At 43.3% G+C, this 22,365-nt stretch overlaps 1 protein-coding gene across 2 annotated transcripts in view; it reads right to left on the minus strand.

Annotated features, from left to right (window-relative positions):
- Positions 1 to 22,365, minus strand: part of CDH13 (cadherin 13) — a 1,069,738-nt gene that overhangs the window by 225,847 nt on the left and 821,526 nt on the right. Inside the window, exon 8 of one of the 2 annotated variants that reach the window (XM_063110060.1) lies at positions 15,224 to 15,568. The exons of the other annotated variant lie outside the window; for it this stretch is intronic. Coding sequence (XP_062966130.1) covers positions 15,560 to 15,568 — 9 coding nt within the window. The 3' untranslated portion in view covers positions 15,224 to 15,559. Of the gene's footprint in view, positions 1 to 15,223; positions 15,569 to 22,365 lie in introns of those variants that run through there. 2 annotated transcript variants of the gene reach the window in all.

Raw genomic sequence — 22,365 nt, forward strand, 5'->3', positions numbered from 1 at the left:
ACTCATTCCAGGAAGATCCATGAGATTTCTTCTGGTCCTAATACTGTTTGAAGTTTTCTTGGTACTTAAATAATAAATTAATATTAAAGTAGTCCAGAGAAAATACAGACTTGTTTCCATTTTACATTGGATATGGATGCCAGTGATCTCAAAGGTATTTAATTTGGAGAATGCCATCATTGCCCTGATGGTAACTGTGACAGTTACTATTACATATAACAGTTAAACAAAGGTGCTGATGTTTGTTGGATCGCTTATTGGGCCAAACCCTAGACTGGATGTTGTCTCTGCATCTGCTCACTGGGTCCTCTCAGTAACCTCTGGGGCAGGTCAATCTGTTGTCCCTATCTGACAAATGAGGAAACTGACCAAGGCTGCCCCGCCATCTCTATAAAGCTATGGGTAAATGCAATTTTAAAATAATTACTGAATGTTCTCAATTTTTCTCCCCCCATACTGCAGTTAAGCATGAGAAAACTGTTTTTGTCTCTGAATTCCCATTGTCTGTCTGCCTGCTTTGAGACAATTGTTGGAACTGCTACAGCAGTTTCATTGCCTCCAAAATGGGACAAATGGTTATGGTAAAGAAGCAACTTGTACGGGCTGGGACTTAGAAAGCAGAGTCAGTGTTTAAACAACTTCTTGGCTCTTACTGATTTTGAGTCCTAACGTCATGCAATGACTTTGTAACCTTGACCTGATTACCTAACCTCTCTGAACTTTACTTGGAAGGTAGGCATCAAACAGTTCACCTCACAAGATGCTGCAGGGATGAAATGAGTCAACACTGTACCAATCATAAGATGCCAGACAAGTGCTAGTTACTGTGTGCCTTGTGTTTGGGGTTGAAATATCAGGAGAAAGGGTATGGAGAGTTATGTGTGTATGTGGTGTAATAATGATAGCCAACAATAATTGATTGCTTACTATGTGTTGGGCTAAGTTCTATGCCCTTTACGTGTGTTAAGTCACTAATTCTCACAATATCCTGGACAGGTCAGTAACACTATCACTTCTGTTTTACAGATGAGGACATCGAGGCACAGAGAATAACCCAGGTTAGCTGCAGGGCTGGGTTGAACCTGGCTGTCTGCCCCCAGAGTTTCTCTCACCCCTACACCACAGTTCCTCTCTGAGCACTCAGAGCTTGAAGTCCATAATTAGAAAGAAGTTGAGGACAAATACTCTAATTCCTTCACTTCTGATTTTGAAGCCATGGTTCCGAGTGGCAATGAATTTTATCATCTGGTCTGCAAGACAAAGCTATTTTTGCCCCAGCTCAAGAGCTGGTACCCTGCAGTGGGAAAACAAGCCCATTCCCAAACAAACACACAAAACCAACCAACAACCAATAAAACAACAACAACAGCAACAAAACAAAATAAAACTTGCGCTGATAATTTCACCATCATAGGAAAAAGCCTCCAATGACTGGCTGACCTTCAAGGGTGGTGGCTGCAGCACTGCTGGGTGTTTTCGGTTCTGCCTTGAATATTATGATAGTTTCATATTGCTACTGGAACAAATTATTATAAGCATGGTAGCTTAAAAACACAAACGTATTATTTTATGGTTCTGTATGTCAGAAGTCCAACACACGATTTTGGGCTAAAATCTAGGTGTGGGCAGGACGGCATTCTTTTCCAGAGGCTCTGGGAGAAAATCCATTTCCTCTCCTTTTTCAGCTTCCAGAGGCTGTCCACACTCCTTGGCTTGTGGCCCCTTCCTCCATCTTCAAAGTCCGCAGTGGTGGTAGAGTCCTCTTCACGCTGTGATCTCTCTTGTTCTCTTCGTCAGTCCTCACATCTTCTCTGACCCAGCCTAGAAAAATTCTTTCATTTCAAGGACTCACTTGACTAGATTGGGTCTAATCTAACCCAGGATAATCTCCCCATTGCAAAGGCCCCTTAATCACATCTTCAAAGTCTGCCAGATAAGGTAACCCATTCCCAGTTTCTGGGGGACTAGGGTGGGAACATCTTTGGAAGGGTCGTTGTTCTGCCTACTATGAAAGTGAAGTCAGAACCAAGGTTTGCACTGACAAGGTTTGAGGAAGGAACCGTGCTTACATCAACAAGGGCAACAAGCAGGTGCTATCTTGAATCCTTCTCTTGTCAATATAAGAGCCAAGTCAGTATAACCTAGCATTTACAAGTGTAGATTTAGGAGTTAAGCAACTGTTGACAAACTCCAGCTTCACTGCTTTTTAGCTGCATGACCTCAGGCAAATTACGGAACCTCTCTTTGCACCCGTTTCTATATGTTTCCAGGGGGTAAGGCGCTGAGGCTTATTTCATGTTGTTTTTCAGAAGGTTCAATGAGTTCCAGTACCTGAAGCACGGGATCTAGCATAGAGAGCACACTTTCTAAACGCTCGTTCTCAGGAAACTGATGGAGGCTGCCTTAGACTCTGGTTTCCTGGTCATTCTGAGTATTTTATTAGACTAGCCACCATGAATGGCCCAAAGGGTGGACATGGGGCCCAAGCAGAACCAACTAGAGTCTGTACCTGGGACTGCTGTAAGGATATTAGGAGAGAGAAGTTCTCATCCCAAGCAAATCACTATCTGATTGCACTGTGCGTGGAGTAGGACAGTAACTCCTCTTTACAGATGAGCACCGGCCAGCCACAAGCAAAACCAAACAAAACTAAACTACAAGCGAGAAAACCATGCCCCCAAACACTAAGGGTTTTAAGTTGACATAGTGAGAATCTATTCAGGGAAAGTCATTGGTCTGCTGACCCTCCTATCTCATGCTCGCGTAGGACTCACATTCCACTGAAACCCACCGTCTACAATTCCTTGTTTGATCCTCAAGGCTTTTTGATGTTAGATGGGGACTCCCATTCAAAAATGAAGAAACTTAACATTTGGAGGGCTACAGGCTTTGCTAAGGCCTCTCAGATGGTAAGAGGGCTGATAAGACATAAAACTTGTAACTTTTTAGTCCATTCACCATGCTGGCTGGAAGTCATGTGTGAACTTTCTGCTTCTGTAACTAAATGACTCATAACAATGTGGTTACACATCTTTAAATCTATTTGTGTATAAAAACATTAAATAAGTATCTACTCCTTCACTGGGCTTTGCATGAATATATTACTCCTGTATATTACATGCTGATTTATTCTTCTAATAATGCATTATTCATTCCTTGAGTTGCACATAATGCAAATCCACAAGCTTCTCTGTGAAAACAAATCTATTGCATGGTAGGGTTGTGACAGATATGGTGACATTTCAACTCTCGAGTCTCTGTTTCGTTAATTTACACAACTGAAATAATACCCACCTCCTGGGTGGGTTGACTGTGGGGTAAGTAACTAAGAGCTGTAATCTGAGGATCTTGGTTGGAAGGTACCAATTATACTGGTGCTTTGGTGGTCCAGGAGGCTCTCCCTTTGGGTTGGGGTGGAGAAGGTGACTTTTGGTTCTAGGGTTCTGACACAGGCTCTGGCTGCTTCACCTCCCCTGGAACAGTGGATGCTTCTAGTAGCTGCATATCATGGGACTGAGGGTCTGGAATGGGGTTTGTGTCACTCTTACCTCCTTCTCCCAAAGTTCACTGTGGCCTTGGAGGGATGCAGCAGGATGGGGAAAACAGAGTCTGGGATGCACAACTGGATGCGCCCTGAGGGTTAGGAGGAGCCCACACCAGCTGCCAGGGAGTGTCACCCAGAAGACAGTCAGGCACCAAAGGCAGTTGACATCAAGTGTCCCCCACAAACTAAGGAGGTGTCTCTGGAGTGGATCAGGGGGTTGAGGAGCACTTGGTGTATGAGTATCTGTGGCAGGCAGTCCTGGCATGGGGAGCATTGATTGGCAGGGTGCAGGCCACCCCAGTGGATTCAAGGGTGAGATATGAGTCTCTGTCAAAGGAAAATGGAAAGAGCAGGGCTTGGGTTCAGAAAATCTAATGAGGATTCAGCTATCAGGTTCAAAGAGCAAGAGCTCAGTCATCAGGAGTGGGGAATGATTGACCATGACAGCCAACCAGCCAACCTCACTTCCCTCTATCCATGCATTCATCTATTATTTTAAAAATATTAACTGACACCACCTACATGCACATGCCAGGCGCAGTAGGTGCTGAAGCTACAATGCGAACACAACAAGCATGGATCCTCTGATCATTATATGTGGGTGAGAGGCTGACGTCAAACATTTACTACCAATTTAGATACAGTAGGGACAGGTGCATGAGGACAAAGCACCTAAGAAAGGGAGTCTGGGGTCATGAACTCCTTGAGCCAGACTTGAAGGACATATAATTTAGCCAGGCAAATATAAAAGAAAGTTCTAGGCGGAGGGAACAGTGCCTGCTAAGGTCATGACTTTAAAAGGGACTTGGTGATGCTAGCTGGGATCACACTGGGAACAGCCACCAGGGGGTGAAATCTGGGGACGAGGTCTAAAGTGTTGGGAAAAAGAATATTTAAGTCCTTGGGGTTGAGGGGGGTTGAACCGACAGGTGGGGGCCAGGTGGCCTTCGTCATGAGCCCTGGAAGAATGCACAGCCCCGAGGCTGGACTCCAGGCCACTCTATGCCATTTGTCACTGTCTGAATGTGGAAGAGGTAAGACCCTAAAAGGCCCCAGAGGCTGTAAACCCAGCACCGGCCCCCTGCTGATAACTACCAACTCTACAGGTGTTTACAACCCAGGGCACTCTAGCTGCTTTGCTGCGCTTTTATATTTTCATTTATAGAATGGTATAAAACCAGACATTTATTGGCCACAGACCATTTTTGTGTTCCTGTAACTCAAAAATGGTTACATTTTTAAAAATGAAGTATTGCCACTTTCAAGTCTATAATAGAGACCAGGTCTTGCTGGCACCCACTGAATTATTAAGATTAGATTCTCCACAGTTGCATATCGTGCCACGAACTTTCTTCCCCAATATGGTTTATCACATATACTCAACTTAACTCTTGACAGTTCATAACACAAATTGACATAAGACGGATGTGTGTATATATACATACATACATACATACATACATATATAAATATATATACACACTCCATCAAGTAAATAATACATAACTTTAAAAAAATGGCTGGATACATTTTGACATGATCCATTATAATGGATCTGAAGCAACCATTATGGCCTTTCCATAAAGATTCAATAAAAACATGGAGGCTGCGTGGAGGGGCAGTAACATGGCATTAGAGCACAAGCCAGAGCCGACTCCTCCCCTAAGCAGGCAGTACCCAGCAGGAAGGGCACTGGACCTCCAATTTCTGCAGCAAGGGAGATCTGGAATTGCAGACCTCTCTGGGAAGGAAGGTGGCTTAGCAACCGTGTGCAGGCATACAATGGCTGATGGGCTCATTTCTGCACCATCACGTGGGGTGCCCTACTCCCAGAAAATTACTGGAAATATAACACCTGCCAACTGCAGGCTCTGTGGTCTTTCATTTAAACTTCAACAACCTCATAGAGCAGGACTACTAGCCCTGTATTGTAGGTGAGGATATCGAAGATCCAAAAGATTAAATTTCTTTGTCAAGGAACTCAGCTCAAAATCAGTGGCAGAAACAGCACAGCCCAGGACCATCTAACTCCAGAACCAGTGCCGATTCCACTAATTTAGTTTGTGTCCCATGGAAAAACCAACAGGTATAAGAATGACCTATTTATGTTCTTTCCAGCAGGTGGCTGGTCTACACATACACAATTTAGATTGATTTCTCTAATATCCAGCTGCATCAGCCAATGATCACATCAATATTTATAAGACTTTTATGTCCCTTTATAATTTTGACAATATTGTCATGCAATTCTCACGATAGACCATGGGATGAGCTGTCTTTACCCCGCATTTTATTGTTGTTGTTGTCGACACTATGTTGGTATTGACTCACTGTTAAGAAACTTGCTGAGGGCCACCTGGCTATCACTATTAATACTAGCACAAAAATTCAGGGTTTTTTTTTCTTTCTTGGATTACTGGTTTTTCCATTTTTTTTTTCTAAACTTCAAAGAGCAAAGAGTACTTTCTCTCTTGAAGGACCTCATAGTGATACATGGTGGCAAATTATTTTATAATTTAAAATCATAAAGCCTTAAAGCTGGAAGAAACCTAAGATAAGAATTAGTTACTGAAAGCTACTACATGAGGCAGTACATACAGTAATTCAAATTTAATATGTGCAAGGAAAATGTTGGTTTTCCATTCACAGTGGCCCAGTGGTGATATGCTATTTCTTACTTAAATACATTTGCTGAAGTAAAAGAAAGTGTGTTGGTTTAAAAAGCACATGAAGTAGATATTAGAAGAGGTGTTAGATATGGTAAAAATTAACAAGGTGAAACTTAAAACGCTGAGGTTTGAGAGACAGTAGTTGAACCCCACAGAGAAGCATTTCCTGTGAAACCTCCTCTTGGTGGGGCAGCCTATCGCTCAGCTTTTGAGGAATTTTTTTGACTTGGATGAAGACTTTGAGCTGGGCAGGGCCAAGCCCAGAGCCGCATGGCATATCCTGCACCTGTCCCTATCTGGTGCTCCTCAGCACACTCCAGAGTCTGCTGGGTCAGCTGCAAAGCTGGCCAAGTCTTACTCTGGCTCTAAAACTGATGATGCTGCTTTCCTGCAAGCATTTCATTAAACCCTTCTAGGATGATTTTATAGACTGAGAAGCCATAATCAAAACTGGCAATTGGGCAGCAAATTTATACACTTCTGCAAAATTATATGCAAACAAGAACCTGGCTCTAACGTCATCCATAGAGTAGATACATATGTTGACAACTAGACACAGATTGTTTTTGTTTAAACATGTTATTCATGGTCTCTAAGACTAAACACAGCCCAAGAGCCTCCCTCAAGGCAAACCCTCCTGCCCATATAAGTGTATGTCTATATAACCACAACCCAGATTAAGATCTAGAACATTCCCACTCCCCAGCAGGCTCCCTTGTGTCCTTTCCTAATTGCCATCTCTCCCAAGGTCATCACTATTCTGACCTTGATCACCACAGATCATTTTTGTCTGTCCTTGAACTTCATAAAAATGGAATCATATAGAATGTACTCTCTTGTGTCTGGCTACTTTTGCTCAACACAGCCCATGAAGGCCATCCATGCTGCAGGAAGCAGCAGTTCATTCTTCTTCATCACTGTCTACTGCAATTTATCGATTTATTCTATCATTAACAGACTTGTTTCCAGTTTGGGACAGTTAGGAAAAACATTGCTGAAAATACTCTTGTGTGTGTCTTTGGTAGACACACGCATTCATTTCTCTTGGGGACACACAGAGGAGCTGAACTGATGGGTCACAGGCATACGCATATGTGGGTTTCAGCAGATATTACCAAACACTTCCAAAGTGACTCAACGTACAGTCCTCCCAGCAATATGCAAGAGTCCTGTTGTTCCACATCCTTGCCAGTACTTGGTATTGTCAGTCCTGTTCAACTTAGCTGTGGTGAACATTTAAGTCTTGAAGTGACCCTAGCCTAAGCCACAAGGCCCTGCCCCTTTTCCTGAACTGCAAACCTTTGTTTGCTATGCCTTGCTATCTGTCCTCACCTGAATTCTTCTCGTATATTTTTTAAACTCAACACAGCCAGCAGAGGACTTCACGTCTCCTTTCTGACAATTTGCGACTCTTCCTTTGTCCCCTAGCTCTAAGAAACACACTAAAAGACAAATGCCTCATGCATTTTTTTACTTTAGTCCCCCACCCCACCCCCCACTTGGAGGACTGCACCTCTGCAGTGCTGCTTGTTTGGGGGTCCCCTTCTTCCTGCTCTGGTACCACTGTCCTAGTGCAGCCTTCATGATCTCTTGCCTAGAATATCTTAGGTTAAATAAAAAAGGCTTCCTTGAACAGCTATTTTTGGACATTTTAGAAATGGCTTTAATTCATTTTCTGGGCAGCTTCTCTGGCTCCTGATCAAAGGGTCTATAAACTCTTAACTGGATTAGTCTATTATCCAAGGTACTATACTTAAAGTAACTAATTTTCTCTCTTAGTTATTGCTGAAATTCCCTCAAATGAGAAATGTGATATGAAATTCATTTTCATATAGTGTTTTTTTTTTTGAAGTATTAGCTCTTTCTATGTATCTGTACTGTTAGCGAGGCCACTCAGTAGTTCTTGTGGAGACTGTGACGTGGAGGCTGTTTTGAGTCCACATGTTGCAATTTGCCTTATAAAAACCCTCGGTGGTCACCAGGCTGTACATCAAGGTCTGGGAAACCCATATTTCCCATTACATTCTCTGAAGTCATCTTCTTTGTTTGAGACAGGACAAAACCCCAGCATTTCTCCTTCCATCCTTTGGGAGTAACTGCCTCTTAACCTAACTAAAGACCTCAGATTTCCAATGTGTCCCAGTCCCTTTTAAACTCCATTCTCCATCTCTCCAGGTTCTAAGTGTCCAGGCCATGGCTGGAGAGCAATGGTAAAGTCTAATGGCTCTGAGAACTGGGACCCTTGAATCTTGCACCAATGTTACTAACTGTGGGGTCTGGGGTTAGTTACTTCACTGCTTTAGGGCTCAGTTTTCTCACCTGTAAAATGGGAAGAATAACTGTACATACCTCAGAGGGCTGTTGTTAAAATTAAATGGGACAATGTACCCCAAATGTTCTGAGTGTTACCAGGGCAAGTTTGAAGTGGCATCGGAGTGTACAGCAGATGGATTCTCACCCAGTTGGGATAAGCAAGGAAGGCTTTCTGGAGGAAGTGGCATTCACTTTGAGACCTGGAGATTGTTAGCAGGAAAGGAGGTGAAGTGTTGGGCCTGAACCCAAGGCCTGGCATCTAGTGAGTGCACTCTGCACGTTGGCTATTATTATTAATGTTAAAAGAAAGCCTCCAAGTGTCCATTTCCTCCATTCATACCTTGCTTTGCTTCTAATCATCTTACCATACACTCTTGGCCATTCTTTCTCTGCTTCAGAGTTTTGCCCCTCAGCTCCATCTCTAAGCCTCTCAGCCAGTTGGCATTGTTTCCCAGATCCAACTGCAACAGAGAAAGTGACTTTCTGCTGACTATCCATGTGTTCCTGACATTTCTCTCCCTCCTTTTGGTTATGTGGGACTGTATGACTGGTTCTAGCTGGTGGGAGGTATCACTCCAAGGTTGTAGCATTTAAGAGCTGGTGTCCAATACCTCAGATCATTTTTCCTCTTGCACAGCTGCAAAGGACACCATGTTTCCACATGGCATGAGTTGGCAGAGCCTCTGTCAGCCTGGGTCCCTTAATGGCTATGTGGAGCAGGGCTCCCCAGCAGAACCATGCTGGACTTGTAGCTTGAGCAAGAAAAAACTTTGTTGTGTTATGCCTATAAAATTTTGGAGTTAACTTCTTGTTGCAGCCTGACCTAGTCTAGCCCTGACTAATAAACCAATTTTGCTTTTAGATGGACAATCTATTAATGAGACTCTTTTAAGCACCCTGCATTCTTGAACTGTCCTGTAATGATTCCCAAGCTGAATATAACCTGCCCCTCTCTGGCACCTTCTCAGAGTCCACCCTCTTGAGTATGCTTTTATGCTAGAACTGGCTGGATCTAGTAGAAGATCTGGCCACAGTCAACAACCTTAAAGAGTCTTTTTGGGGTCAGGAAGAAATTCTAGGAATTCACTTCATTTTCCCTTTGCCAGAATTACTAAACTCTCATCCAGGAAAAACAGGATGTAATGTATTCAGACTTTTTTTCAGTTCTTTAAATATGGCAGCAACTTCTTACATTCACTGGTCCCACTGCCTGCAGTATTTTTGCTCTCACTCCCAACACTTCACCTCCTTTCCTGGCTAACAATCTCCAGGTCTCAAAGTGAATGCCACTTCGTCCAGAAAACCTTCCTTGCTTATCCCAGCTGGGTGAGAATCCATCTGCTGTACACTCTGACGCCACTTCAGACTTGCTCTGGTAACCCTCAGAACATTTGGGGTTTCTTGTTTAATGTCTTCTCAGCTAAGCTATAAATTCCATGGTGACAGGGCTGCCACTGGCTTACAACCACTATGCCTTCATTTTCAAATACTCTGCCTGGAAGAGAGTAGATGCTTAAAGGTTATTTCCTGATCAATGCCTTTATAAATAAGAGGGAGTGCAATTCCACCCTCTCAACACGAGAAAGAGAGCTCTCACATGAAAATCCCATCTCTAGGATGAAATGATGCCTCTCCTTTGAGGCATCCGTAACTCAGGCTGTAAAGAATTGTTTCCCACAAATTGCTTTCTGCAGAGTTTAGTTCCATTTCAAAAATGTGAAATAAAATCACATCCTTGGCTTCTTGATTCTGCCTCATACATTAGCTTCCTGTAACATCAGTGTTATTTTTATGGGCTAGAGACTAGCGGCGTGTTCACAAAGAGAGATGACATGAAAGCCTGGCTCGAGATCGCAAAATTATAGAGTGCTCCCAACTCAGAAAAGAATCTCAGAATGGAGCAGCACTCTCCAAATAGTCTCAGTGCTGAATTGTTTTGTCCTTTCATTCTTTGGCGCTACAAAGAAAAATTTCAAACAGTGCGAAATACTTGGAGGCAACTTTCTACCCATCCCCCTGAATTAACAAATGCCAGAAGGTGTCTGAAGACATGCCTTTATGTTACACACTTTTATGGTAAAGATAAGAAGTTACCACATACTTTTGGACAGAGACTTCGAAAACCAAATTTTTGAATAAACTATCAGGGAGCAGTTTTTGAATTTTCTTGGTTGGAACAGAAGTGGAAACAACTCATTTTATATGAAGGACATAAATACGATAATATTACACTCAAATATCAGCATATCATTTCTTTTCTTCTTCAGGCTTGTCTGTTTCATTACACACACACACACACACACACACACACACACACACACACACACACACACACACACACACACACACCCCGACAATCTTTTCATACTATAGAAGAATACATGAATACAGTATCAGAAGCCAATTTATTAATTTATTTTATTTCTAAACAAAATGAATGCCTTGCTTGGTGTTTTTCTTTTTTAATTCCTTTGTGAACTCAACCAAATATTGTGGCTTTTGGAACAGAATGTATTTTTTTTTCCTGCTTGTAAAAACCCTGGTTCTCATATTTTGGTAACATCTCTGTTGTGACATCTAGAAATTCTAAGCACTTGAGAAATTTTATGTTGCTTTTTAACATTGAAAACATCAACGGGGGGGGGCAATTTTCTAGTCATTCACCCCAGTGAAGATAAACCAGTATCTTTTCCAGCTTGTATCAAGGGAAATTACAATACAGCATAGAGTTTCTGTCCTGGTTACAGGACCCCTTCAACTGTGTCACTGAAAAGACCGATCACAAGAGACATTAGAAATGGGAAGCAGTCCGGGCTGTTTATTATTGCTTGTTAACTCTTCCCAAGTCCATAAAACGACAGTAATTCTGAAGTTACTGCGGAGAGAAGAGCAACGCTAAAGTGGGAAAAGCGGTGCAAATGATTGTTTCAGAGCTTCCGGAATTCTAATCAAAGAGGCTCAGGGTTGCTTAGAAGAGACCACAAAGTAATCCAATCTGACCACCTAGCTGAGGCATAAGTCCTCATGTATAGAGTCCTTAATTCTGCAGAAGAGAAAATAGAGCTCGGGAACATGAAATGACTCACCCAAAGCCCTAGCCAGCTGACCCAGGGTACACGGGACACAGCAATGGGGTTACAAGCACAGGCTCTGGACTCACACTTCCAGGCTGCCTCTCATGCTCACCCCCCATGAGCTGGCTGAGTGAGCCCGAGCAGGAGATGACCCCTCTCAGTCTCTATTTCTACATCTCCAAATGGGGTGTATCACTTTCCTAGAGCTGCTGTTACGAAGTACCATGAACTGGTGGCTTAAAACAACAGAAGTTTATTTTCTCACAGTTCTGGAGACCTAAAGTCCAAAATCATGAAATCACAATGTCTGCAGGATTGGCTCCTTCTGGAGGTTGTGAAGGAGCATCTACAGCCATGCCTCTTTCCTAGCTCTTTTAGTGCTTTGCTGGCCATCCTTGGTGCTCCTTGGCTGGTGGGCTCGTCACTCCAGCCGCTGCCTCCATCTTTACTTGGTGTCCCCCTACATCTTCTGTGTATCTCTGTGTCTTTCCTCTTCTTATAAGGAGACCACCAGTCATATTGGATTTAGGGTCTTACTCCAATCCAGTACTACCTCTTCTTAACTGATAACATCTGCAAAGACCCTATTTCCAAATAAGGACACAATCTGAGGTTCTGGGTAGACATAAATTTTGGGGGCACACTTTTGAACCCAGTACAGAAAGTGATAATGTCACCTGTTGCATGGGGAGGTTGTGAGGATTACGTGTATGTAAATAAACATAGAGAAGCAAGAGCGGTGCCCGTCGCATAGCAAAGGCACAATAAATGCTATCATCAGTAATTGACTCTAAGACCAGGCTGTATTCCTACAGGGCACCCAAGATGTTTTCATTCTACTGTCAATTGTTTCAGCTTCTCATGACAAACTTTTAACTTCCAAGACAGTCCATATTGGACAAATGAGGCAAAACGTGGCCAAAACATTCCCTTTCCTTTTCTGTTTTACTTCCCTACAATTTTTCTGCGTCTTCATCAACTATTACTCTCTGGAGAGAGATTAGCAAAAAAAGTGACTTGGAACTTGATTCATGATGGTTTTTGTCTCTGAACCTGACAACGAAGAAGTTTGTGCTTTTTGGAGAAGTTTTCCAGGCATACAACCATCATGGATTGTATATAGAAGGTATGTCGAAGGGGCTCTGATATTTTGGAGAAAATGGCATTTCTGGTCCTATGTTGCCAGACTTCCTGGTTGGCATCCAGTGGTCAGGGTCTGAATGAGAGGTTGTTTGATCAAGGTCATATTCAAACCTGGCTACTTATATGTGCTTGATGCTTTGGAGCTTGGAAAAAAAGTAAATCCAACTCAACTTACTTTGTGTCAAAATCCATTTCCTTGTGATAGTAGCAGCCATTATAGGCTCAAGGATAATACTTGAATTATTTTACCAGCATAATCTTGGGGCTTAAAATGAGGTTGAACCCAGAGAGACCTATGGCTATTCTTTCTTCCTTTATTTTTTTACATTTTTAAATTTTAATTTTTAATTATATATATTTGTGGAGTACAGTGTATTGTTGCAATACATGCATATATTATACAATGATTCCCTTAGGGTAGATAGCATCATCTAAACATTTATCTTTTCTTTGTGGTGATTATGGTCAAGATCCTCCTTTCTAGTTATTTAGAAATACACAATATAATATTAGCTTTTATCAGCCTAGAACAGCAGAACTTACTCTTCCTACATACCTGTAACTTTGTACTGGTTAATCCACTTCTTCTCCTCCCTCTTCCACCCCCTTCCCTTCCCGGCCTCTGGCAACAATTATTATACTCTCTACTTCCACGGGAAGTATTTATCTACTTCTTATTTTATTTTTGACCAATCCGTGAAATATTTTCTGGATTTATGTGATTGTTCAAGATCAGGGTGAAAAAGCTCGCTGGGCCTAATCAGAGATTCTCAGATTTCAGTGCAGATTGGCATCATTAGGGGGTGTGTTGAGAGCACGCATTGTGGGGCCCCAACTCCCAAGGTTCTGATTCAGGAGGCCGGGGTGGGGCCTGAGACTTTGCTTTTCCAGCAGGTTCCCAGGTGATGAGGCTGCTTCTGGTCCACACTTGGAGAACCACTGGTCTAGATCCGTGTTCCTACCAATGTTTACGTGGAACATATTCCCTCCCCAAGTACTTCCTCTTTTTTTCTTAAAAAAATAGTTTCCAGTGCTACTAGCTGACACTAACTGAGAGCTATCTCAGTCCTGGAACCACTCACCAGGCAATAGGCCCATGAAGCAGTTGCTTTATGAGTCATTTTCCAGGGTGCAAGAGGTCAACCAACCTGCCCAGGCCCCAGAGTTGAGAAGTGACAGACCAACACCACAGCTGGGGTCCTTATAGCTGCTGCTGGTGTGGGGCTTATTTCTCTTAAACACTCAGATTCCAATTGTTAGTATTCTAAGTATCCTACCTTCACCCCTTCCATCTTTGGGGACTTCATCTTCCATTAGGTCTCCTATGAAAATTGTAATTATTTCCTTCTTCTTAGTATCTTACATTAACTTATGGAATGCTTTTCTATATCAGAATCTTTACTGCTCTTTTGGAAGATAAGCATGATGAATTTGTTCACATGACTACATTTATTTAATTTTGTTCACTCTGAATTTAAGACCTGCTTGCTTTCATGTGAATGCATGTCTGAGTGTGTGTGCATGTGTGTGAGTGTGAGCATGTGTGAGTGCGTGTACATGTGAGTGAGTGTAAATGTGACTGTGTGGGTGTGCAAGCATGTGTGTACATGTGAGTGTAGGTGTTCATGTGTGAGTGTGTGTGTTCATGTGTGAGCATGTGAGCATGTGCATGAGTGTAAGTGAGCGTGAGTGTGCGCATGTATATGTGAGTGAATGTGTGTGCATGTGAACGTATGTGAGTGTGTGAGTGTGTGTGTGAGCATGTGTGAGTGTGTGCGTGTACACGTGAGTGTGTGCACTGTCCTTGCTTTTATTAAAAGAAGGTAATAACAATGTGGGAAGTTCTTTTTAAAATATCCTTCCTTAGCATGATAAAATATTGGTATTCTCCTCCCAGTTCCCAAAGTTTTTGAAGGGGAATTTTATGTGAAATTCCAAGCCCTGGGAACCACTGACTTATTTTATCCAGTCTCTGAAAGACCTTTAGTATATGCAGGTGTCCTCACTTAGTTCTCTGTATTTATCTTTTCCAAGACACACACACACGTGCCCACGTGCACACACACACAAACGCACACTTTTCAAACCAACCATCTGCACAGGTGGGTGGCAGAAAGGAGGCTATTTGTGTTAGACAGTCTGATTCTATCTAGAAGTGGGTGGACAATACCCCATGCACAAGTTGCAGATGAAGCACTGGTGTTGAGGACATCAGCTTCTAGTCCTGTCCCCTGGTTCTCTTTCTGTCCTGGTTGAATTCCAGACAGGATTTCACAACTACTGTGGCCCTTCTCTTAGCATTTTCTCACTCTAAGGGTAACTGTTAGCTATCAAGATACCTCTAATTTCCTGATAGCAGTGTGAGAAATGAAAACTTTTTCAAAAGAAAATTATTCTTTCATTGCTGTGCTGTGTATTCTTGATATTCCATTAGATTTAGTCCACTTATCTCTATAATTTCAAATTGTACCATATCATTTATGGGCCGCAAAAGGATTTTCACAGACAGGTTAAGTCCATTTGTGGAATGGTGTATTTATCCGTTTCCTCAAAATGTCATCTAAATTCATATTTCACATCCTGAGATCTGTGCTGTGTTCTCTCCATCTCAGAGAGCAAAAAAATTACCCATCCAACAATCACGTCTAATATGAATAAAAAACGTTCTTCACTTTATCTATTCAAAACCAAAGTCCCGGAAGAATTTAAATATTTCACTCCCTTTCTTTTGTTTCTTACAAAATAGCCCCAGGAGAAACCCATCATCAGACACATTTCAGCCATCCTTCACAGGGCCACTGGGGTGAGTCAAGAAGTCAAATGTTCTGTAAAACAAAGCAAAAGCACTTTTTAAGAAGTCCATTGGAGTGGAATTAATGACAGACACAAAGGAGATATCCTGGTGCTATGGGTCAAATGTGTCCCCTCAAAGATCTGTATTGGAAACTGAATCTCCTTTGTAACAGGGTTAAGAGGGTGGGAAATCCAATTATGGTATTTGAAAGGTGTGGCCTTTAAAAGGAGATTAGATGGTGAGGACTGTGCCCTCGTGAATGGATCGATCCATGCATGGAGTAATGGGTGTGGTTCTGATGACTTTATAAGGAGAGAATGTGAGAAGGTTAGCTCTCTTGCTCTTGCCATTCTCACTATGTGACACCCCAAGTTGCTGGAGAGAGTCAACCCACCAGGAAGAAGTCCCTCACCAGGTGTGTGTTCTGGGCTTTGAACTTCCCAGCCTAAGAAACTGTAAGAAATAAATTTAATTTCTTTATAAATTACCCAGTTTCAGGTATTGGATTATAAGAACAGAATTGGACTAACACAGCCTGCTATACTATTCTCCCAACCCTCTGTCCAGGTCCTGCCACCTGGCCACCTGACAGCACTGTGACTTTGAGAATGTCATCCACTCCCTATGAGCATAGTCTTCTCATGTGTACCATGAAAAAAACAAGGTTTTCCAAACTCAGAGAAAGAATGAGAATCCATGGAGAATATTTAGTCCAATGCCTGGCTCATACTGAGTCTTCAATAAAAGGCATTTCCTACTATTTGTATTATTTAGTACCAACAAAAAAGAACTTTTCGATAAATCAAGTTTTTTTCATTCTCTCTGATTTCCTGCTCTTTGCCTTTGTATTTTTTCTTCCCACTACCAGGAATAGTCTCCCTCCCTCTATTCCCAGAAATCTTCTTCCTACTCTCTAAATCAGGGGTCAGCAAGTTATGGCTTATGGCCAAATGTGGCCTGCCATCTGCCTGTGTAAATAAAGTTTTATTGGAACACAGCCATGCTCATTCATTTATGTATTATCTGTGGCTGCTTTTGTGCTTCAATGGCCAATCTAAGTAGTTGCAACAGAGACTGTATGGCCCACAAAGCCTAAAATATTTACTGTCTGGTCCTTCATGGGAATAGTTTGCAGATGACTGCTCTAAAGCCTCAGCTCAAGTCATCCCCCCGGCCATCTCCCCAGGCCTCTGAGACACAGTTCTTCTCTGGCCTTGGCATGTCCCTGGGCTCACATATCACTTGCTGTAAAGAGGCATTTCCCCATCTGCCTCTCTGCTGCACTGTGTGAACACCATCAAGGTGGGCATCAATTCTCACATCTTTGAAACTCTAGGATAGGAGAGGGTAGATCCTCAGAGTGGGCAGGCCGTGAGGGGTGGAGATGGAAGGGGTTAAATGGAGGGATTCTGGAATCTTGGCTTCAAATAGGGATGTGAGGAGGAAGGGCAGAGGGCTTTTGTGATGTGTGCATGTGACACAGACCACAGGTACCTGTACACAGGTAAGTGCACACCCACTTGTGCACACAGAGCTATGATGGCTTACACACACTTTCACAGAAGCTCAACTTCATACACCACTTGCAGCATGATAAAGTACAAATGGACACAGTCAGTTCGGTCTTCACATCTCAGCCCTACCTGTGCCTTTTGTATAACATCTTAATTAGAGAGGATGGGAGGGAAGACTAGATCTAGCTAGCTCTCTGCCTTCATTTTTTTTTCTCCCAGAAGTAGTCCCTGAGACAAGGATTTGGGTGCAAATAGCTTATTCAGGAGGTGAACCCGAGAAGCATAAGTGAGGGAGTAGGAGAAGTGAGACAGAAAATGGACAAGAGCTGATACACAAAACAGCAACTAGCAGGTTACTGCTGTGGGCAACTGGTGTCCAATCCCACTGCAGTCATCTGGGAGAGGGGGAGGATCACATCTCAGAGCTGTCCTATTCAACGGGTAAGGAAGAGATATTAATCTACCAACTCTTGTCTCTCAAAGGTTGACAGTTGCTCCTTGAGCATTAACTCCTTGAGCAGACTCAACACAGTGCTGTGGTCAGACAAAGTCTCCAGGCAAGGCAGGTGCAGGGATCCAGAGGCCCCCAGCCTGTACGGGAGTGATGAGTTCTAGGGGATCTGGGTGGGTCACTGCCATGGGTTAAAAGTGTCCCCCAATAGTTCATGTGGTGGAAATTTGAACCCCATTCTAAGAATGATAAGTGGGAAATCCAGTTAAGGTGTTTGAAAGGTGAGGACTTGGAGAGGTGATTAGAGTGTGACTGTGCCCTTGTGAATGGATTGATCCATTCATGGAGTAATGGGTGTGATTCTGATGGCTTTAAAAGGAGACTGAGTGAGAAGGTCAGCTTTCTTGCTCATCCCACTCTCTCACCATGTGACATAGACCCTGTAGAGAGTTCCTACTAAAAGAAGCCCCTCACCAGATGTGTTCCCTGGACGCTGGACTTCACAGCCTCTAAACTGTAAGAAATAAATTCCATTTCTTTATAAATTACCCTTTTCAGGTATTCTGTCATAAGCAACAGAAATGGACTAATACAGTCACCAACAGTCACTGCTACGTTATCTAACCTAAGAGTCACAGGGTTGATGCCATGGACCATATTGCTTATGCACAGCTCATCTGTAATCTTCCACCCCATCCCCCCACTGCTCCCCTCCAGAGCCCCAATAAATAAGTTATTCAATCAAGGACACTAGAAGGAAATAGCTGACCTGATTGGGCAGATCCTACACTTACTAAATGTATTTAGTAAATTTACATTTAGTAAATTTTTTGCTAAGTGAAAAAAAATTTTTTAATTAAATAAGACTTTTGGTGGTTAATTTTTATTTTAAAATGGATGTCTGTGCATGTGCCAATAGACTGGATCAGGCAATTTAGGGAGCTGTGCCCACTCAGGGTGGCATTAGGTATTCACAGTCTACCTCAGTTAAGCATTCCAATTGCCTTTGGAAATGTTTCCTTGGTTCTTTAATTCCCTTCCAAAGAAGCAACTGATTATCATTATTCTGCTGTTAAAAATGGGATTAAGACTATGTACTAATTAATGCTATTTCTAAACCCCTTAAAAGGACTTAGTCTTTCTAGTCAAATATGCTTTGAAAATGCCACTGGCTTCAAATGTATTTGGCCTAAAATTCCCCAGGTTCTAACATGTACTGTTCATTCAACCATCTTCTGATCCCCTATTAGGAACAATAGTTCTTTGAAGTATGAATACATTGCAAACTTTCTCAAGGAGCCCAGAATTGACAAAGGAGAGAGACTATGATAGAACATTGTTTTTCCTTGTAATAACTGCATTAACAGGATGATAATTTGTTTGAGAAAACAAAGAGGGAGGGATTGATTCAGCCAAGGAAGACTGAGAAGGATCCGTAGAGGGGAAGATATTCAAACCAGTTTTGGAAGGGTAAGTAACAGAGAAATGAGCAGCAATTTTAGCTGAGAAAACAGCATTTGTGCATTAGCTATCTATTGCTGCATAACAAAAGACCCCAAACTTAGTACTTTAAAGCAACTCTAAACATTTATGATTGCACAGTGTTTGTGGATTAGAGATATAGAAGCTGCTTGGCTGGGTGGCTCTGGCTCCATATCTCTCATGAGTTAACAATCAAGATGTTGCTGAGGCTGTAGTTATCTAAAAGCTTGACTGGGGCTGGAAGATCTGCTTCCAAGATGGCTCACTCACATTGACGGTGGATTGGTACTGGCTGTTGGTAGATGGCTTCAGTCCCTTGCCATGTGGATTACTCCATGAGGGCACTTGAGCATCCTCACAACATGGCAGCTGGCTTTATCCACAACAAGAAAGGACAAGAATAACCTAGGCTTGGGATTCATGCAATGTTGTTTCTGCTATATCCTACTGCTCACACAGGTCATTCCTATTCAGTGTGGAAGGGACTACATAAGAGCATGGACGCCATGAGGTGGGGATTGTTGAGGGCTATCATGGAGGCTGACTACCATAATGCAAAAGTGCATTCATCAAGAAGTGCATCATCTTTGAGGGAAATGAAAAATACTGATGTCATTGGAATGTAGGGTGAGTTAGGGAAACAGTGCCAGAGATGAAGTCAGAAAGCATGGCTCAGATTGTAGCTTAGACCAAAGAAGTCAGATAAAGGAAGTTACTGCACCTATGGTCTCTCCTCCATTTCATCTGTTAGGATCTGGATTCAGAAGCCAGGAGCATTAATAGCAGAGCTGGATTTCCCAACCATGAATCCCTTCCCCATGAACTGGCCTCCCAGAGATATCAAGAGGTTCCAGATCTTCGAGAGGATCTAGAGGAGTTTTTCTACCTTCCACTCTGATCAGCCTCGCTCCAGACCCAGACCAAGAGGTTAAGACCCCAGAAGACAGCAGCTTCTTCCTTCCCTTTGACTTTTTATTCCTGCACAGCCTGCTGGCCTGTTTTGTTCTGAAATGAATCCTGTCTGCCATTGGTGGAACAGCCTCTTTGGGCTCACACTGAACAGGGTGTGAATTCTATTTCCACCCACACCCTAATTGTGTGAATGTGGAAAAGCCAATGCCCCCTCTGGCTTTCAGCTTCCTCCTGGGTAAGGTGGCAATAGCGACACTGTGTCATGGGGTGCTGAAGGAATGAGTATGCTAATGCATTTGCAGTGTCTGGCAACGGAGGCATCCTTTAAACAATCATATCCTGTTTGCAGCTCATGATCTTCTATTCTATTTCCCTGGTCTCATTAAGCTGGGATGTGAATTTACCACAAAGCTCATCAACCTAACAAATATTGCTCTCTTCGGGCAGAATTTTACCAAATAAGTGTCCTGTGATGCTCACATGTTGGCTGGTTCCTATAAATTAACCATTAGACTGGCGGTGAGGGTCCTGGGTGAGGACTTTGCATGGGTTTCCATCAGCCTTTCCAAGTCAGGAGTGAAGCTCTCCAGAGTCACAGTGTTGCCCAGCAGCAGCCACTCAGGGGGAGGTGGGATGAATTATCCTTCATTGCAGGCTAACACCTGCTAGCCATTATGATGGTTAGAACTGAGGCCAGACTTGCTTAAACTTAATGCAGTGACTGGAGCTCCTAAGTTCAAGTCCAAGTCCAGAGTTTAGGGATGGGTGAAACATGTTTCCTCTGCCTGTCCTTTGTAAGACAGTGAGGCAAAGATGGAGATAGTGCTTCAGTCAGACGACTGTGACCCGGTGTCAGCATCTCTGGACACTGCCTGTGACCTGCTTTCCCTTCCGCTCACCATTTTTACAGAGAAGGGGATTTTAAAGCAGTGAAGTTTGACGCTGTATTTGAGGAGAGTTTTTCCTTCTTCTTCTTCTTCTTTTTTTTTTTTTTTTTTAGTTTTTCCTTTTAAAAATTACATTCAATGTCACCATGAGACTTATTTGGCAGGGCACTAATTGCTTGCTTGTATGAATATATTTCCCATTTTTAAAGACAACACTATAAACAAATGCTATTTAAAAACAAAAACAAAAAGATTCTTTGAAGCCACCAGTCTTGCCATCCAGCAGAGATCAGGTATCTCATTACCTGCTTTGATACCAGCTGCTGTCAGGCCCTGGCCACTCTGACTGGGCATCTGGTGTTGAGGATAGAGCTGTCATCTCCGGCCGGCACGCGTGTCAGCTCCACTGTTACTCAGAATGGGTGCAGCTCCCAGATTGGGGGTGGGGGTTCTCATTTTGCCAGGGCACAGAACACTAGGTCCAGGTCATACACACCTGGCTTGTTGTCAGCAGAGCCTCACCTGCCCCTACTGGCCATCCAGCAGTAGGAACACTTGATGCATTGGGTGTTTTCTGATGGCATTAACCTTTTTCTCTCTTTAAGAGGAGATCTGCTGTGTGCTGGGCTCCTAAATACTTCGTGCACAGCAGACCATTAGAAGAAAGAAGTAAGGGTGAGGTCAGAACCTCACTTTCCAGCCTCAGGTGTCTGCAGAGGAGCTTGAGATCACGTGCACTATGGGCTTGCCTCCAGTGCCCTGTGCCCAGTCAAGGGGGCAGCTGAGGATTACAGTCCAGCCCAGATCCACTCAGCAAGCCATGCCCCTGGCATGGGGTGGTGTCCTTTCAAAGAAACAGGTGTCCTTTCCTACTATACAAAGGGGGCTTATGAGCTAGGGGCTACCCTGCCCCTTCTTCTTGTCCCCACTCCTCCCTGGGGAAAGGTATGGAGTGAGTGAGTTGCATTGGACTGGTGAGTGTGGCATCTCAGAGCCTGCCTTCCACCACCCTTCTTCTGCTCCCTGCCCCTCCTGCTGGGCAGAGGGATCCTGGGTGGGCTCCACTCTGGTGGGTGTGGCCTGTCATCACCCCACTCCACCTGTGAATAGTCAGGGCCAAGTCTCAGGTGGAAAGTATCAGCAAGTTTATTTGGCCACAGACTCCAGACTTTCCTTGTCAACCAGCTTCATTGGTAAGGAAGCCTACGGTTTGGTATCCAGTTGTCTTGTATTCTTTAGGAGGTTCTAATGTGGGAGGGGAAGAAAAGGTGATATTCACTAATGCCTAGTACCCCAATACTACAGCATTTACCTGAATGAATCAAGGCCTCCTTTTGCTTAATTGATGTGACCATTCTCATGAGCATATGTTGAGCACCTACAGTGTGCAGATGACCATAAGATGCACAGCACTACACTCCCTGGGTTAATGTAACTAAAGAGGAACCAGCAGGTGCTACTGTGCCCTTCATGAGGGCTGGTGGAAGGCCACCTCCTGAGAGCCAATGCTTGTATTTCCTTTCACCAACTCAGGCAGACCCTGTGGGTTAAATGGCAGCCACTCAACCTTCCAGAGGGGCCG

This window comes from Cynocephalus volans, chromosome 10 (genome assembly GCF_027409185.1).
Source record: "Cynocephalus volans isolate mCynVol1 chromosome 10, mCynVol1.pri, whole genome shotgun sequence".
In the NCBI taxonomy this organism is placed as follows: domain Eukaryota; kingdom Metazoa; phylum Chordata; class Mammalia; order Dermoptera; family Cynocephalidae; genus Cynocephalus; species Cynocephalus volans.